At 41.3% G+C, this 19,786-nt stretch overlaps 1 protein-coding gene across 1 annotated transcript in view; it reads right to left on the bottom strand.

Moving 5' to 3' along the window:
• Positions 1–1,595: 1,595 nt before the first annotated feature.
• CPLX1 (complexin 1) overlaps positions 1,596–19,786 on the bottom strand; it is a 119,407-nt gene continuing 101,216 nt past the window's right edge. The window contains exon 4 of the mRNA XM_031943766.1: positions 1,596–5,487. Coding sequence (XP_031799626.1) covers positions 5,290–5,487 — 198 coding nt within the window. The 3' untranslated portion in view covers positions 1,596–5,289. The remainder of the gene's footprint in view (positions 5,488–19,786) is intronic.

The raw sequence follows: 19,786 nt of genomic DNA, 5'->3' as shown, positions 1-19,786 counted from the left end.
TCCATCTTTAGAATTAGCCCCTTGAATTTAAGCCAGTATCTGAGACCAACCATCTTATTGCTAACTCTCTCCTAAGTTGTTTTTTTGAGCATTATTGGCCTCTATTGCTATTCTTGTTTTTGTTTTACATGCTTTTACTTGTTATATTTATTTATTATACCTTGACAGTATTTGTCTTAGCAGACTTTTTTTCTTTCAAAATGTTTTATTTTCCCAAATACATGTAAAGATAGTTTTCAACTTTTTTTCTTTCAAATACATGTAAAGATAGTTTTCAACATTGATTTTTGTAGAAGTTTGTGTTTTACATCTTTCTCCCTCCCTCTGTCCAAGACCAAGCAATCTGATATAGGTTAAATATGTGCAATCCCTTTAAATATATTTTTGTATTTGTCATGTTGTACAAGAAGAATCAGACAAAAGGGAAGAAAAAACAAACAAAAAAGGTGAAAATACTATGTTTTGATCTACATTCAATCTCCAGAGTTCTCTCTCTGGATGTGATTGGCATTTTCCATCCCAAGTTTATTGGGAATTGCTTGGCGGACCTTTGTGGTTAGTTTCTTCCTTCTTTTTTTAGTTTAAAGTCCTTTTACTCAGATTCTCAGGATTCTCAGACTGTTGTGGTTAGTTTACTCCCTCCTCCTCCCCTTTTAATTTAAAGTCTTTTTAATTGGATTCTTAGAAACAGTAGGGACTCGGGATGTCCAGGAATCTGGACAAATATATTTTTACTCATTAGGTTCACTCTCTTATTAGCTAGCATTCGTAAGTCATCAGCAGAGGTCTTTCCCATTTGTTAGAAATATTGTAGTAGCATTCTTGCTTCCCAAGGGTTGCACTAGATGCCCTCTGAGATTGCAGGATTCCACAGTTCTGTACTTCTGTCAGTATAACCATCCCATTGATCCTTAGTCCTCCTCCTCTCACTACTGCAGGAAGGACCAAGTTTCCCCCATTATTCACCTACCACATGCTACCCTGTTTTCTTCATGGTTAATCCTGTCTCTTAGCCTTGACTTCAGGATTCTGAGTGCATTAATCCATCTCCTCCTTTAGCCTCTGTACCTGTTTTCTGATCCCTTAGATAAAGAAATCCAATTGGATGACACTTAAAATCTATGATCCTCAGCTACCATTCCATGATCCTTAATTTTTGAAAAAGTTTTGAGTTACCCTGGGCCTCAGACAAGTCACTTAAATTTCAGTGTCAGCTTGTAATTACCTAAAACTAAAAATTTCAGAATAGTTGCCCATCTGCATTCACATTTCCTCATGAGATGGCCGTAGCCTGGCCAGGACAGTCAAGCCAGGGGTCTTCAAACTACGGCCCATGGGCCAGATGCAGCATCTGAGGACGTTTATCCCCCTCACCCAGAACTATGAAGTTTCTTTATTTAAAAGCCCACAAAACAAAGTTTTTGTTTTTACTATAGTCCGGCCCTCCAACAGTCTGAGGGACAGTGAACGGCCCCCTATTTAAAAAGTTTGAGGACCCCTGGGACTCTAGACCAAGCACACAAGCAACTTAAGTTGATGGCCTTTCTATCTCCCCCGGCCCCTTCTCTGAGAAAAACAACAAAAGTCACAGGAAGTGAGATCCTATAATTCTTTATTGGCCGCGATTCCATTGGAAAAGAACATCACATTAGTCACCACGTCATGCAAGAAAAGCAGGCAAAGCACCATGGGGTGGACATCCACATGTCTCCACTGTGCACGGGTGGTCCTTGGCCCCCCACCGTGCACGGGAGGGGCTCCATGCATCTGGAAACTGGGAGGACAAGCTCATTGCTATTGGGAAATGCCCCGTCTACTCAGAGTTTGCCGTTGTGAAAACAAGCGTTTTTGGAAAGACATTCCCCTCCCACCCACCCCTCCCACCCCCACTCCCCCCATGATTTATTGACTGACAACATGATGCATTTCATTTTGGGGGACGGGATAAAACGCGCAGAAACACAGGATAGGGACACACAGGATGACAAAGATCACAATCACAACCACGGCCAGTCACAAGAGCAGGTTCCTAAAAACATGACACGCACACAAGGGAGCGGCACAGGGGTCAGCAGCATTCTTATGTCTCTCTCCCCCCTAGAGCTAGAAAGAGGGAGGGGATGGGGGAGATACTTGGCTAAGACACAGAGCTAGAAACACGGACAGAGAAACTCCAAAGTTGAGTTAGCACATGGTCTATTCTCCTGTAATGTAGAGTAGCATTCATAATTAATATTGCAGTCTGATTTATATGGCTTTCTCTAAGGATCGATGTAAGGTCATGAAGGTCAGTGCCAAACGAAACTTTTTGCCCTCCGAGAAGTAGGGATTTGGATAGTGCCTTTATCAGGACAGAGAGGCTGCCCTTGGCCCCATGTCTGGCAGATCACCCGCGGCGGCGGGACCCCGACTGTCTGAATAAAGGCTCACCAAAAACAGAATTCCTCACTTACCTGAGATTCAACATAGTATATGGAAACCAAATGGAAATGGAGGACAAAATTAGGGTCAGAATTCAGCCTGGGAATCCTACACCTGCCTCTAGTCCTGGGGCATAGAAAGCAGAACCAGATTTAGCCAAAGGTCTCTGCAGTTTCAGGAAGGATTTTAAGGGGGTGGGCCAAATTAGTCTTGATTCCTGGTCTTTTGCAGCAGGGATGTCTGGTGATGAATTACCTCATGTGGCCCTGTGACTAAATAAAACAAGACAAAATCCCTTTCCCGTACTCTCATCTCTTTCCATTCTCCAAGAGTGGGGACTGACAGGCCAGAAATTGGCTAGTATTTTTAAGGGAGGAGGTGGACTCCAGATTGGCTTTCTCTGGAAAAGACCCGAGGGAGAAGGGCTTGCAGAGAAACTCCAAAATGACTTAACAGACGGTCAGTTCTTCTGTTGAGAATGTTGAGTAGCATTCTACTAAATTCTAGCAGGGGAGCGTGTGTGTGTGTGTGTGTGTGTGTGTGTGTGTGTGTGTGCGTGTGCATGTAAGAGAGAGAAAAACAGACAGACGAATAGAGTTTGGGAAAAGAATGAAGCTCAAAGAATGTGAAATCCCTCTCTTGAGGGACTCTAATAGATTTCATGATTTATTTTCTGCACAAAGTCCTTTCCAGGTTGTCCCAGAAGGCACAGTGATAATTCAAACCCCAGGAGGCCTGTGATGTGACTTCTGAGTTCAGTATTGTTTGGAGAAAAGATATCCAATACATACTAGGCCATTTACTTTAACCTACTCATCATTCTTGGCCCCAACAATCCAGAACAGAGAGCTTGAATGAAACAGCCTCTCCCCTTCCCCCATTCTTACCCCTCACATGCCCATGATCTGATGTGGGTCTCCTAGGAAGGACAACTCACCCTTCCAATGGCCAGGAGGAGAAATATGGGGTGTAGGAAAAATAGCCCAGAGGAGTAACCTTAGGGCTGGAGCTTGGGTACAGACCTCCGGGATCGATTAGCCCACAAGCCTCCCAGAACAACACTCTTTTCCCCACCTCTTCTCAAACCCAAGACACAGCTTTCTTGCTCCTTTACCATGAGCACTGTTTCAAAGAAATTTGAAAAGATCAACATGTGATCTGGTATAGGTCCCTTACCACTTGCCCATCTCACCCCTTAAAAAATACTTATTTTTCCTGTTTAGTATAGAAGAAATTTGCCATAGTAATCTTTCAAGCTAGAATATCCTAGGGTATGAATGGAGAGAAACTTCTAGGAGAGTGAAAGAGGTATGGATGGGAGAGACGGACAGAAAGACAGAGGGAAACAGAATCAAAGGTATTCAGTAAATGGATGGAGAGATGGTGTACAGATAGATAATGGGTAAACAGAAAGGCAGAGAAGGGAAAGATAGACAGTTTTAGGTCATTTGTTAAAATTGAAAAGTCCATTGAAGAAGAAAAACAAATTGGGAAAGAAGTGATGGCTCCTGGAATGTCAGGTGGAAAATAGGGGTCTTGATAACCATCATGTCCTGAAACTGTCTTGAAGACCATTCCCTGCTCAAAAAGAGGGTCCTGAGCCCTGAATCTACCCTGGAGAGACTGGAGAGCTTACATAGACTTCCTCTCTGAAGGGAGTTTTCTCCGGGGATAGTTTCATCCTTACTTTCCTGAGTTTGGTTACCATGGCAAGGGGGTCTCAGAACAATGAGCTTTAGGCTTCTACTTCTAGTGATAGCTCCATCTTTCATGCAAGGAACATGGTGCATGGAGGAAAGATGTGGTTTTGGAACTTTGGCCTTTCATACTTGTTCTGAGATCCTAATAACTAACACCGGTTGCCCCTGATCTCCATGCCTTCATGTTCTCCATGTATGAGAAAAAAGACAGTCTGTCCTTGTCCCAAGAACTGGGGGATGTCCCACAAGGTACTAATGTTAGTGACAGATAACATCATACGGTCCACAGTGGGAGAGGACAATTCTACAGTCAGTGTCCTAAGGTGTGTGTATGTGTGTGTGAAAATATGGATCAGGGAAGGATAGTCTGACCCTTTTCTAGGATGCTCCAAGCTTTGTACACAAAGCGACTAAACTCCAGGGAACACCCCAGAGCCCCCTTTTCTTCCTCCTCTCAGGTCATTCCCATGCAGATTTTTCTCTCTTCTTAATAATGTGGAATAAGACCCTAGACTGGATTCTGAGACCCGGGTGGCAGTGGTATTAACACAAGAAATACTTGGGAAGGCTTGGCCCTCCTATGGGAAATTTTCATTTCAAATGATTGCCTTTCCAAAGGGTCCCTGCACAGAGAAAAATTCCCCTTTCCCTGGGAGAGGGCAGCGATGGTGAAGACACCTACAGGAGTGGGGGAAACCCCGTTTGACCAAGGCCGGATGGTGGGCCCGTTGGTGGTCATGGCAAATATCCCATGGAGAATTAAAAGAAGCCCCTGCTTGCTCTCTGGGAATGTGGTGCTGCTTATATGGGGGCCAGAAACCACCGGGAGGTCTCCCCTTTTCTCTGTCGAGTGTAGAGGTGCCTGATTAGCTGAGTTTCCTAACACACCTAGTACTATGGCTTATAATTAAAGTTGAGTAGACTGCGGCACTCTGCTCCTGACAAGTGATGGATGGGAGGCATCTACTGGGGAGAGTGGGGAGGGGGCTATGTACAAACAGGCCCGGCCAGGGGGCCCCGGGCAGCCGGGGAGGGACAGGGGCAGGGGCAGGGAGATGGAGTGAGCAGAGGGGGGCATGGTGGGTGGCGAGATTGAGCTCCCACCGAGTGGCGGGAACGGCATTGCTTTGCTGTTCATAGTAGAAACAGTCTGAGAGTTCGTGGGGAATTACTTCTTGAACATATCCTGGAGAGGCCCGGGGAGGTATTTGATGACAGTATCCAGGATGCTCTCTTCCTCCTCCTCTTCTTCATCGCCGCAGCCTGGTGGGATGGCCTTCTTGGGACGCGTAAGGCTGCCTTCGGAGTTAGCTTCCATGGCAGCCTGGGCTTCTGCCTCGCGTTCCTCCTTCTTCTTGATCCCGTACTGTGGGGCAAGGGCAGAAGGAGCAGTTAGGGCCAAGAATGGTATTGCATCAACCCACCCCCCACCTTGAGCTCTCCTTGGGCCCAGGAGCCTCCAGGTGCCCTAAAAATGCTTTGTTATTTGAAGATAAAATAAACCAGAGACACCGCTTCCTCTGGCAGGAGTGGGGACCGTGGTGGGGGGTCCTCCGGTCCTGGGATCAGATCCCACCCTGGGGTGGATATTGCTCTAACCATCATCCCTAGGGCACAGGGAATAACTCCTCATCTCTGGGCTCCTGTCATTGTCCGCTTCAGACCAGAACCTCTGAAACTTTAGGAATTAGAAAAACTATTATTTCAAGAGTGCATGAGGAGGCTATTAACCTTCCATCAGTCAATATACATTTATTAAGTACCTACTCTGTGCCCAGCACTGTGCAAAGCACTGGGTATACAAAGAAAGGTAAAAGACAGGTCCTGCTGCAAGAATAAAAGGTCAAGTATATCAAGGGAATTAAGGGAAAAAAAATACAAAGGATTGTGATCTAGCAGTACTGTCCTAAAACTATTATAGAGCAGCAGCCATCAAAACCGTATGCTGCAGACTAAGAAATAGAGTGGTGTGGATCAGTGGAATGGGTTAGAGACACATGGCACAATAATCAATGACTATAGTTAATCTGTGCTTGAAAACCCCCCAACTCCAGCTTCTGGGATAAGAACTTACTATTTCATGAGACAGATCCTGCTCTTAAGGAGTTCACTGCTTCATGGGAAAGACCACATGCAAACAGACATGTAGGTAGATAGATTAGATGATGTTATATAGGATCTATAATATGCTGTGTATATATACAGATATATATGTATGTATATATGCATATATGTGTGTATATTTATATATATATATATATTTACATGTATGTAAAAGGTAAATTGGAAGTAATCAAATCCACAGAGGGGAGGTTCCAGAATTTTGATAAGGAAACACTTCCCATAGAAGATGGGGTTATAAGCAGGACTCGAAGGAAGCTGGTAAACCAGTGGGCAGAGATGAGGAGAGAGCATTTGATAACCAGAGAAAAAGCCCAGAGTCAGTGAAAAATAGAAGGGAGGTCTGTGTCACTGGATTGAAGAAGAGGTACAAGAGTGTAAGGTATAAGGAGATGGAAATCGGGGAGGGAGGGCAGGTTATGAAAGGCTTTGAACACCAAACACAGGATTTTTATATTTGATCCTGGAGGGGACACGGGATTTATTGAATGGGGAGGATAAGAGGAGACTTACTCTTGATGAAGATCACTTTGTCAGCTTAGTGGGAGGCTTGACTAGAGTGGGCTATTGCAATAGTCAGTGGTGAGGTGACGAAGGGCTGCATGAAATACCTGGCACGTAATGCTGTTTGTTCCTTGGTCTCTACGAGGACCATGTCGCCAGGGAGGTGATGCAGTGACATGCTAATGGGTTTGTGAGGGAGGGCTGAGAAAGGTCACCAGCCTTACTTTGTTCTTCAGACCCATCTGGGTCCCAAAAGACCAAGGTCTCCCATTGCATCAGGACCATCTCTAGTTGTACTGATCTATGTTTTGCTGCTGGACCCAGATGATTCCAGAGGAGAAAATGAGCACAAAAATATAAATTTTGATTTTTGAAATCTTGCAAGATATTTTGGGATTATGGTCTAGGACTATGTCTTAAAACCAAATCACTCTGGTTCTTATAGATTGACCAACAATAGGTCCCAGGCCAAACCCCACTTGGTCATTGTTCGGGCTCTGATAGGCTCAGAGTGAATGTGAATGACCATCCTCTGCCTGATTTCTTACCTGGCCTTCATCCCTGATTGGGCATTGCCTCAGTCAAAATCCTGTTAAAGACCTTACCTTTAAAAGGATCTCTCACCTGGCACATAACAGGCACTATATAAATGCTAGCTATTCTTCTTCTTGTTGTTCCTTCTTCTTCTTCTTCTTGTTCCTTCTTCCTTCTTTGTCTTTCTTCTTCTTCTTCCTTCTTCTTCTTCCTTCTTCTTCTTATTTCTTTTTCTTCCTTCTTTTCCTTCTTCTTCCTTCTTCTCCTTCCTTCTTCTTTTTTCTTTTCATCATCATCATCATTACCATCATCATTATTATTATTACTATTATTAAAGAGTCATATATTTAAACTGGAAGGAACTTTGGAGTCCTCGAAACCTAACTCCCCACATTTTACAGATGAAGAAATTAAGGCACAGAAAGGTTTAAGTGACTTGTCCCAAATCATGTGGCTAATTAGTCCCTGAAGTAAAATTTGAATCCAGGGCTTCCTGATTTCAAGTACAGTTCTCCATCCACCACACCACACTATTCTCATTTTGTAAACTGCAAAGTAGCCTAAAAATGGGATCGACAGGTGACAATATTAATGGCAGAATTAATTAAACTATTGAGAGTATAATGACCATGCTAATTGAGAACATTAAGGAGAGTATTAATGTGAATGTTAATGAAACCATTATAGAGTATGTTAATGAAGCAACAATAAGAATATTAACAAGAACAATAATGAGGGCATTAACAAAAGTATTAATGAGAACATTGATGAGGGCATTATAGAGAGTGATAATTAGAACAGGAATGAGAGTATTGATGGAAAGATCCAAGGAGAGTATTAATGGGGGTATTGATGAGAGCATTAAGGAGAATACTGCTGTGTAAATGGGCAGGAAGGGCTGTTTGTCCTTGGGACAGGTGGCAGCCACAGAGATAGGGGCTCCCTGAGGAATCACCATCCCTCCTTCCCATTGTTTTGTTGGGGGAGGAATCAGACGCCCTTGGCAGAACATTTGGCTGAGCTGTCTCTAAGGCTGGAGCTGTGTGTGGGCGGTGGAGGGGGGGGGGGGGACACCTTGAGGAAACTAGGTCAGGCAAGAGTGAGAGAATTTCTTTCTCACTGGGTAGAGTGTGTGGGGATGAGTTGGTGAGATCAGGGACGGCTTGGTGGTATCATAGGCAGACTGGTGGAATCATGTATGGGCTGGTGGAATCATGTACTGGCTGGCAAGGTCACAAACAGATTGGCCGGGTCTTAAATGAGCTGGTGGAATCCTATATGAACTGGCCGTTAGAACAACATGGGAAAACGGAAACAGAGGGAATCGGTAGAATTGTATATGAGTGGTAAGATCACATATGGGATGGCGGCCAAACATGGGTTGGTGAGAACCTGTATGTTCTGGCAAGATGAGTGAGCTATGTTTGCCTATGGCTGACACTGAATAAATAAAATCTTTGGTCCAGTGGGAACTTATACAAGTGGGTGAGCTCTTATATAGATGGGGTAATGTTTTAGTAAATGACAGGAGCCCTGCTAGCCATCTCCATCATCTCCAACCAATGCTGGTACTACAGAAGAACAAAGCCTATTTTAACATCAGAATCAACTGATCATCCACAATATTGTTTCTATGGCTCACTGACCCCAGAACTGTTCTCTTCCCAAACACTTAGTTTTAATAGAATCAAATTATAATGCTAGATAACGTCTGCCTATGTTTCTGGAATTAAACATGCATATGTTCACAGAATTGTATATGGACCGGTAGAATTCCCTGTGCTATATTAGCAGCCCCATGTATAGTTTAGTGGACTGTAGTTAGTCAATACAAGGAAGAACAAATTTCCCTTTGACTTTAGATTTGTCATATCCTGCTGAGCTGTCCTTCGAGGGTACAGGAGGGTGCCTTCCCACTTAATGATGAACATTCTCAGACCTGGTCACAGCTGTGACACAGTCCAGTGATTCTGAACTCCTGATCACCATTCAAGCTCCATTTCTCACCCCCTCAATGCAGACTGCTGTATTCCCATCCCTCTCAAACCTCCCACCTCAAAGTTTCATCCTAAATCCACCTACCCCTTCCATTATGCCCTCTGTGCTTCTATTATGTGCACTAAACTTTCTTTCAACTTACATCTAGTGCTCTTCTACTCCTTCCATCTACTAACTCTTCTTGAAAGCTGACTCCTCATAATGAAATAGCATCCCTGATCACCCTCACTCACAGATAGAAGCAAGGGAGTTTGCTTTTTTTTTTTTTTTTTTTTTTTTTTGCTTTTCATTGCCACTTTTAGGTTCTCCCTCTTCTATCTTTCTTCCGTTGAAGTTCGTAATATTAGTATCTATCACTCAATCGAAATTCTGGAGGCTGTTGTCTATAGGTAATTCCCCTTACTTCCTCAATAAGTTTGATACCTGACTTACATTTTTTTTTTCACTTTCTTAATTCCTGCCCTCATACTAGGGGAATTCAGCATACATATTGATTATCCCTCAAATACCCTAATATTCAGTTCCTCAACCTATTCACTTCTTCTGAGCAAGTCTTGCACCCCAATTTAGCCACATACAAAGATAGTCATACTCTTGAATTTTGAGCCACAAAAGTAACTACCTCTGTTAAAAAATTCTGAAATCCCTTTATCCAACCACAGTCTTTTAGGTTTTAACCTCTCATCATTCAAGAAAAATAAATAAAGTTAAAAGAAAGTAAGCTTTGTTCTGTATTCAGACTCCATCAGTTTTTTGTTTGTTTTTTTTCTGGGCATTTTTCATCAATAGCTCTTTAGGGTTGTCCTGGATCATTGTATTGCTGAGAATAGCTGAGTCATTCCTAGTTGATCATCTTACAATATTGCTCTTAATGTGTCTCATGTTTACTTGTGTCTGATTCATTTCACTTTGTATCATTTCATGTAAGTATTTCCAGGTTTTACTGAGAGCACTCTGCTCATCATTTTTTATATTCCAATTGTATTTCATCACAATCATATACTACAACTTGCTCAGCTATTCCCCAATTGATAGACATCTCCTCAATTTTCAATTCTTTGCCATCAGAAAAGAGCTCCTGAAAATATTTTTGTACACTTAGGTCCTTTTCCTTTTCCTTTTTTTATCTCTTTTGTGATATAGACCTGGTAGCGGTATTGCCAAGTCAAAGGTAGGCCTTTGGTTTTTACCCTTTGGATATAGTACCAAATTGCTCTTTTTTTAAAATAGCCCTTTGGATACAGTACTAAATTGCTCTACAGAATGGTTGAATCAGTTCACAACTCTATCAACAATGCATTAGTGTCTCAGTTTTCCCACATTCCTCCAACATTTGTCATTTTTCTTTTCTGTCCTATTAGCTAATCTAATAGATATGAAGTAGTACCTCGAAATTGTTGTGATTTTCATTTCTCCAATCCATGGTAATTTAAAGCATTTTTTTTTCATATGACTATAGAAAGCTTTGATTGCTTTATCTGAAAACTGATTGTTCATATCTTTTGTCCATTTATCAATTAGGGAATAGCTCTAATTAAAACATATATTTTTGTTTGTTTTTTAAGTGGCTCTCATTTTTAATAAGTTTAACTCAGTCATCTGTATATTTGAGAAATGAGGCCTTTATCAATGAAACTTGGTTCAAAAATTTTTTCAGTCATGATTGCTGACTGTATTTTCCTTTATACTATTTTCCCCATTTATTCTAATTTCCTTCTCTTTTCACCCTGTAAAAAAAGTTTCCGATTACCTCTATTAGCTATTTTTAATTTCTCCCTTTCTAATTTCCTACTGCCCACAAACGTGTCCAAGATGTTGCCAACGCCTGTCATTTTAACCATTGTGACATCTCCCGACTATGTCCCCTGACCCCTTCTGATGCTGATCCAAGATCACTAGCTTCCTGACTATTTCACAAATAAGACACTTTATCTTTCAGTTGCAAACTGTTCCCTATCCATAAAATATTTTTCCTTCCTCATCTTACTGCCCTCCATGGCTTCCTTTAAGTAAGTCCCAACTAAATTTCCACTTTCTTTAGGAAGCAACCTAACCTCTCAATTCCAGTGCCTTCCCTCTATTTATTTATTTATTATGTCTACTTATTTATACTTATTTATCCCCCCTATTTATCCTGTATATAGCTTGCTTTGAATTTGTTTGCAAGTTGTCATCCCTATTAGATTGTAAGCTTCTTGAGGGCAGAGATTGACTTTTGCCTCTTTTTGTATCCACAGCATTTAACACAGTGCCTGGTACATAGTAGGTACTTAATTAATTCATTATTAATTTATTGATTGATCAATATATATATTAACGGAACTATGCATAATTTGGTGGTAACAAAATCTCCTGAGAAGAGCATTTATGGTTTGATGGAAATGTGTATTTATATAGATTATGCAAGAGGTCCATAAACTTTTTTTTTGGTATACATTTTGATATTGTGTTTAATATAATTAGCTTCCTTTATTCATTTACAAACAATTTGGAGAGGGGGTCCACAGGTTTCACCAGATTGACATAAAGGATTTAACAGAAAAAAAGGATTTGTGCTCAGGTACTTGCTAGTTGTATGACTTCAGAAGAATCAATTAACTTCTCGACTCCTTCAATTTGCTCAATTTTAAAAGAAGGGGGTAGGAATAGGTGACCTCTAAACCTAAAATCTTATGACTTAAAGATGAGTAAAGATCCTCATGAACCCAGAGTAATGACTCTTCTGTCCCTAAGAGCAGCAAAGTGAGCATTTCCTTGTGCTCTGGAAGCCATTGGAAATAACACTCCCCTCTACCAGGAATGAGCAGTGTGAAGACAATTTTTTCTTCTGTCTTCATTTAGACACCCCCGTGCCTTAGGAAAATCACCTTACTTCCCCCAAAAATTTCTTGTTTGGGAATTGGGGGGGGGAGGTCAGTGTGAAGACTTTTCTGTCCTCAAGATGGATGGAATGAACACTCCTCTGTTGTGTCATGAAGATAACCAGAAAAACTCTCCTTTGCCTGGACTGAGCAGTGGGAAGACCCTGGGCAAGCAGAAGGAGTCATGGCTTCCTGCCAGCTTTTTCCTCACCCCCTCCTCAGGTACCCCTCCCCAGAGCGGAGGTGGATTGGCTCTGAAATCAGCCTGGACGGTCCCCAGCGCTGTAACCGTGTCCTCATGGCAAAAGGCCTTTTTCCCAATTAAAGCACACACGAACAGAGGTACATGGTTCCCACTGACTCAACCTCATGGCTTATGAAATCTGGCCAAGCTCACTGTAGGAGGCCTGCAGGAGAAAGGAGACCTGGCCATAGAGGCTGGGAGCTAAAGAAAATGGTTTCTGTAAAGTCTGTGAGGTTTGAATTCTTCTGGTATTTGCTGTCTTTATTTACTTTCTTTCTTTATTGCCTTTTTTTTTCTGGAGAGGGAAATTAGTATTGCGAACAGCAATAACCCATATTTATAGCACTTTATGGTTTATAAAATGACAAAGATTGGGTAGGAATGTTAGTAGAACACCTCAGAACATGCCATATAATTAAGGAATCTCTTGATTAGTGATTAGCACAGTGTCTGGCATATAGTAGGTGCTTAATAAGTGCTTGTTCCCTTTCCCATTTTATAAGTCAATGAAGGCTTTATGTAGAAAGCCTTAGGCTGAAAGCATAGGTACCCTTGGGTTGATGGCTAAGGACCTGATTCCCTGAGATGCTGACCCAAATTAGCAGAAGCATAAAGCCCAAGGCTATATCTTTAACAGGGGGACAGACAAATGTTTCTGGCCATGTACATTGCCTGAGCCAGGTATCAGAAATACATTTCTTCTTTGGCTTAGTCCCAGAAGTTCAGGTCTGAAATTTGCTAAGCCAGAACTGAATGTCGGCCCAAACCATCTGCCTGCCCATTTGTAAACATGGATGTCTTGGAGACCACATGGAGTTGGTCACAATGCCTCAGATGCCCTAGGCCCTAAACTCAAATAACATCACTGAGTCCTGGGCTTCACGACTGCTCATTCTACCTCTTCCCTGTCCTTTTCCCCTACCTCATACTCCATTGGTTTGTTTTAATGTCCTGCCTTTTATATCTCCAACTCTAAGAACTCTATCTATACACTTGAGGGGCAGAGATTGGCTTCTTACCATATTCCAAACTGTTAAATGTACAGGAATCCCTGGATAGGGTAAGAAAGACTCCACGGTGCCCTCCAATTTCTATATTCCATGATTCTGCAATTATAACTCATCCACGGGCTGATAAAATCTCTACTGCCAATTTTGGTCTCAGTCCAGGACGTAGAAATAATGGAAATTTGAGATTTAAGTAAACTAGTATTAGCTGTGACTTCCTGGCCATCTTTTAGCTAAATCCTAGACTAGTTAGAATTTACAAGGAGATAGGGATGGGGCCCAGGAGAAAGACAGGCAGACGTGTTTGGTATCTAAAGAGAGACATTAAGGGACATTGATAACTGAGAGAGAGACAGAGACAGAGAGAGAGGAAGAGGGAGATATTCAGACATGGACAAAGCTGCAGGTAAGTAAGTTATGGAACCTTATGGGCCGAGAAACCTACAGAGATTGATGGGACAGGAGAGAATCAGAGCTAGCTGGGCCAAGCGAGACACAGACAGGAAAGATGCAAAGTCAAGTTAGAATAGGTGGAAATAAGTATAAATAGTTCCTAGTAAACCGAGTCACCCTTTCACCAATGTCCCTTCTCAGCTCAGGCTGACATCCTTTCTCCCGGCACCTGGGGCTGCAGTCCCACATCTGCATGGGCTGGACGCTCTCCTCCTCACCGACCTACTTTAGTGCAAAGCAGGGAGATCTATTTAAAGCTCCCCGGATGTCTCCCTCGGGCGAGAAGGAGAGTGGGCAGGGCTTTCTTTGTGCCAGGAGAGGAAGGGGCAGCAGCTGTAGGGCTGAGGCAACCGAGCCTCCTCCCTCCGCCCCCTACCCCACATACAGCCTTCTCAGGGTTCTGGACAGAAAGGCAGAAACAGCAAGCCAGCCCAGGAAGCAACAGCCACCAGAGCCCCAGAACTAGTTTGTTCTCTAAGCTTCCCATGAGAAGGACTCTCACTTATCCCAGTTTTTAAACCACCCCTTTCTATGCATGACTAAGTAGGAGCAGATTTGGGGAGTCTTAATATTTCTTGGCTCAAGCTGCTACCAGACCCAGATGGTTTTGTCAGAAGGCTTTGGTCCATGTGGTGACCACTCTCTCCTCACATTCATTTGACAAGATGGGCTGCAGTGTGGGCCTTGGGGGGATCTGGATAAAGTCAGAGCAGGATTCCTTAGCATCTCTGAGGCCCCCAGAGAAGCAGGCCTTCAGGGGATATGGTCTTGTCTTCTGGAGACAGAGGCAGTTCCACAGGAAAGTTTTTCAGTTGCTTGAGGAATAACTATCATGTATCCCCTGAATCCAAGTCAGACACCTCCAGTCCCTTGCTATCCCCTTACTATCTTGTAATCAGTCTCTGTCGATGTCCTTCCTAAAATGGATCCTCGGTGACGAACACAATACTCCATTATGGGCAGTGACTTGGGCAGAATGACCACCATGCTTGTTTGGGACACACTCTCTCTTAAAACAGCCTAAAAGACTAAGTTTCTTTGGTTGCCACATTACTACAACCAATTAATATCACATTTAAAGTTCACAGACCTTTTCCACATGAATTGTGTGATCCAATCAAATCTTGCCTGCCCCCACCTATCCCACTCACTTCATGTACTAGAAGGATACAATCATTTCTATTTTATTCCATCATATTAGATTTATTCAATTGTTCTGTTTTAATAGATCCTGATTCTGTCATTCAGAGTACTAGTTGTCCCTTCCAGTTTCTTGCCACACACACTTTCAAAAAGTTTGTCAACTCTGCCTTCATTTAATTTATTAATAAAAACTGTGTGAACAGATCAGGGTTGATGACAGATTCCTAGAGTAATCCCTCCGACAGAAACCTTCCTCCAAACCAACATTGGTCCATTGATCATTATTGTTTGGATCAAATCATTAAACCGATTCCTAATCCATATGATCATCAAATCTGCATCTTTCCATTTTATCCCTAAGAGTATCAGTATAGACTCAGATGCCTTGATAAAATTCAGAGAGATCATGTCTTTTATTTCTCCTATCCACCATTCTAGTTTATATTCCAATACTTAAAGGCACTGTCATTTCGTTAGTGTGAGAATTCTGTCTTCCAATACAAACCGCATCTCCATCTATATTTTTGTAGGAAATCTTTACACATTGCTCTGGCTAACAGAAAAATTCATCACCAGGTGGTCAAGCTATTGTGATGTGTCTCTGAGCCTGGGCAAGCCAGTCCTTAGATCAGTGGCTCTCAAAATTTTGTTCTCAGTATCTTCATGTTGTTAAAAAAAACTTTCAAGGATCTGTTCAAAGAGTTTTTGTTCACATGGGTTATATTTATAGCTATTTACTATATTAGAAATAAAAAATAATTTTGAATTTGTAGACCCTCTGAAAGGGGTTCAGAGACCTCAACAATTCTTTGAACTACACTTTGAGGACCACTCCTTAGATCATAAACACAGAATTGGCTGGAGGGACCATTCCTGAAGTTGTTCCAGCTTGCTAAGACCAGCCAAAGTTCTGGCTTAAGCAGTGAAACCTTTGAGAATGTGGACTTTAAGTAGGACTTGGATAACCTACCAGCCTAGTAAACCTTTCCAAAAAAGGGAATGTGATTTTCTGGATCCAAATGGAAACAGTTTCAAGGAAGAGGTAAATGAGATTTGTTTGAAGAGGCTGGTATGAATGGTCAAGGTATTCGTGAACAAACTTAGATTTTTTTTTTTTTTTTTGGTACAGAAGGTAGAAGCAAGGTCAGGTAACAGAAGATAAATATAACAAATGATATAACTCTGTAAAAATAGTGTATGGAATGCTAAAGTTCAGGATGTAATGAGACTGATGCCAGAAGCTAAGGACAACAAAAATGGTTGGTTTGTTTCTTAAAAGCTATATTGGGGTAATTTCTCCCTCCGAGAAGAATGACCTTTATAATTGAAGGGATAGGACAAAAATGACAAGAGGGAGTTGATATCCAAGATAATTAAGGCGGTAGTAAGAGAGTATCTAATTGTTCTTGATGAATTTAAGACACCTGGTCCAGATGGATTATATCCTGTGGTCTTTGGGAGGGGGGAAGCAGCTATGATTGCTATATCTTTTTTTGTTGTTATATCATTTTTAGTAATGTTTGAAAGATCATGTCAAAAGGAGAAATGCCCCTAGATTGGAGTACAACAAATGACTCAGTTTTTCAAAAGGGAATGAGAAGAAAGTATGAAAACTAGGAGCTTGACTTCAATTCTTGAGAAAATTCTAGAATGGATCATTAAAGATATTTATAGACACTTACTAGCTGAACTGGGCAAGTGACTTAACCCTCTTTGCCTCAGTTTCCTCATCTGTAAAATGAACTGGAGAAGAAAATGGCAAACCGCTAAGAAAACTCCCATTTGGGTTGTAGAAGGTCAGACAATTGAAAAAAAATGACTAAACAACCACAAAAAGAAAAGGAAATATTGATTACAAAGAGGCAACAGCATCATCAAGATCAATTCATGTCAGAGTAACCTTATTTCCTTTATGGGGCAGAGTTACTAAATGAGCTAATCTATTCATTTTGAATTGCCATATTCCACTTATGAGCTGTCTTCCACATTCTCTGTGATACCTTATTTTTAGGTTATTACTAATAGAATCCTCACTTCATATTTCCCTCTTCGCATTCATATCCCCAGCTTCCCTCATTCATTGTCCATACTCTACCCATTGACGTGTGGACATTTGAGACCATAAATATGATTTCTATCCCTCTTCCCAGTTATTGCCTCCCACAAAGCATTAGGTACCTCCACTGTGTCACTATGGTCTCTGATTTGGTAATTGTATCTAGATTTCTTGCTTCTGTATTAGAACAGTTTGTCTCTGGGGAATTCCATTCTTAGATATACTGGTTAGACATACTTCATCCCTGGCCAAGAGCCAGTCATTCCTGTAGATAAAAGCCCTGAAATCAGAAATCCAAACCCATTCTCAAATATTACTTCTTTAATTATACTTAGCAAAAATAAATGTTAGCGCTGGACTGGACTTAGAAATCATCTTATCCACCCCCTATGTTTTACAGAGGAGGAAACCGAGGCTCCAAGAAGTGAACTTGCCCCAAGTTACATAGTTACAGAGCCAAAGCTTGTTTTTTTTTTAAATTCTGAATCTACAACTCTCGCAATCATTCCATGTTCCTTTCTCATTTTCAGAAGCAAATATATTATGGATTTAAAGTCAAAGGTTTGATTTTTAATCCTTTCTTTGTCAGATACTTAATAGTCATATGTCTTGAATGAGTTACTTGACCTCTCAACCCTCAATTTCTTTCTACAAAATGGGAAGTGTGATGTAAGAATCACTTATCTCACAGGCTTGTTGTTGTAAGGAGGGAATTTTGCAGATATTGAATATCAATATAAGATACTGGGATCATGCATCAATCATTATCTTCAATCAGTCAATTGCTGAGTAGAGAGCATTTATGAAGTGCCTACAATGAATCATCAGCAATGATGAAAATATCATCCATGTCCTTCATTCAGTCCAAGTTCCATAAGCATTTATTAAATATCTCCTATATTCCAGACAAGTTCTGTGCTGGACAGAGTACTTTATACCAGCAATTTTTGAAAAAATTGGATTGTTTTGGAGATGAATAGATAGATTAAAATATAGACCTTCCTCACCAGGAATTCAGGAACAGACATACAAACACTCACTTAATTATGACTCCTGGGAAAGTAAAATGGGTACAAGGGAAAGAACAAGGCAAAAAAATGGGAAATAGGAGGAGGGAGAAAATACTTTGAAATCAGGGGTTGGGTTTTTGTTTTTGTTTTGTTTTTTTTTAGTTAGGGTTTTGTTGTTGTTGTTTTGCCCAGGAATTCATCATCACTACCTTGAATATATCTCTTTTTCATACTCTACAAGTCCAAAATTTAACATATCACCCCTTCCCCCCAATGAAGCCTCTGGTCTTAATTTCCATGTTTCTCTTGATGGCAGCACCATCAGGTTCATATTTAATTCGCCTTTCTTCCTCAACCTTTACATCCAATCAGGTGCCAAATTCTGTTTATCCTGCTTTGGCCTGGTAATGCCTTTTGGTTGTTGTTTTTTTTTTTTTTTTTTTACCCTTTTCTCCATTCAACTAATATAATATCCCCACCATGATAGTTCAAGCCAACACCTCTTCTTATACTATATTGACATAACCTCTTAATTAGCCTTCTTGCTTCCAATTTCTCCAAACTGCTCTACAACATTATAGAAAGATTAATCTTTCTACAACACTGATTTGTGTGTGTTACTCCCATGTAAATAAAAACAGAAATAGTCCCTGTGTCCAACTGGATAAAGTTCAAATTCCTTTCAACTTGGCATTTGAAACCCTTCGCAATTTGCCCCAGTTTAAATACATGGGCCATTCCTCCTTGGTTAGGCTTTGCTCTATATGGATTTTTGACTTCTCAGAGGCCCCATAAAAATTTACATAGCCCTAGAGACAGGAAAGAAAAACACTTTCAGTTATTATCAGCCATTAACATTTTAGCAAGAATTAGCTGAGGGTAGTCAGATCCTTTGAGAATAAGACAGATGATGGATCCTGGGATATTCTGACACTCAGAAAAATCCACAGGATGACAAACAAACTGGGCAAACTTGACAAAACTCATCATTTTATAGCTGACACTGTTAGCTACTCTCTTGGGCTTTGGATTTTTCTTTCCCTTGTTAGGACTTTCTCTCCAAAGCTATGATCACAGCTATGACTGTTCTTAGGAAGAAGTCACCATGTAGACGAATTGCCAAGCTACCCTGGCTCAGTCTCCCCTTCAGAGTCATTGATAGATGGCAAGAGAGCTTTCCCAAGCATCCCCGGGAAGGAGACTTTACACTGATCACTCAAGACCTTCAGAGATAACTTTCAGAGAGTTCAACAGACCCAGTTTCACGAAATGAAAAGTGAGAAGTGGTGGGGACGACCCCTAAGTGGGCTATAGGATCATAAATTTAGAAATAGAAGGGACCTTGAAAGTCAGAGTCTTTCTCTGCCAAGATGGCAGAAAAAAGTCAGGAAGTTGCCTAATTTTCCTTGGAAAACACAATAAATTAAACAGCTAAATGAATTTTGGAGTGACAGAACCCACAAAAAGCAATTTCCAGCTTAATATAAGTGAGACGTCTTTAGAAAAGGTTGGTTTAACTTGGATAAAAGGGGAGCACAGCACAGCCCAAATGGTGTCTGGATAATCCAGCAGCAAGCTTTTAGCCACAATACACATAAGCAGCCAAGGTCTCTCATTTCTGCCTTAGCAGGCTAGTGTCACAGTAGACCAGCTGTGAGGCCTCCAGTCTCAATGCAGAAGGCTAATTGATAGCTCTAGAATCCTGGCACAATAGGTATGATTAGGCTGAGCCAG

The sequence above is a fragment of the Sarcophilus harrisii genome, chromosome 6, assembly GCF_902635505.1.
Source record: "Sarcophilus harrisii chromosome 6, mSarHar1.11, whole genome shotgun sequence".
Classification (NCBI taxonomy): Eukaryota; Metazoa; Chordata; class Mammalia; order Dasyuromorphia; family Dasyuridae; genus Sarcophilus; species Sarcophilus harrisii.
Note: the sequence above shows the minus strand (reverse complement) of the source record. Positions and strands in the feature narration are given on the sequence as shown.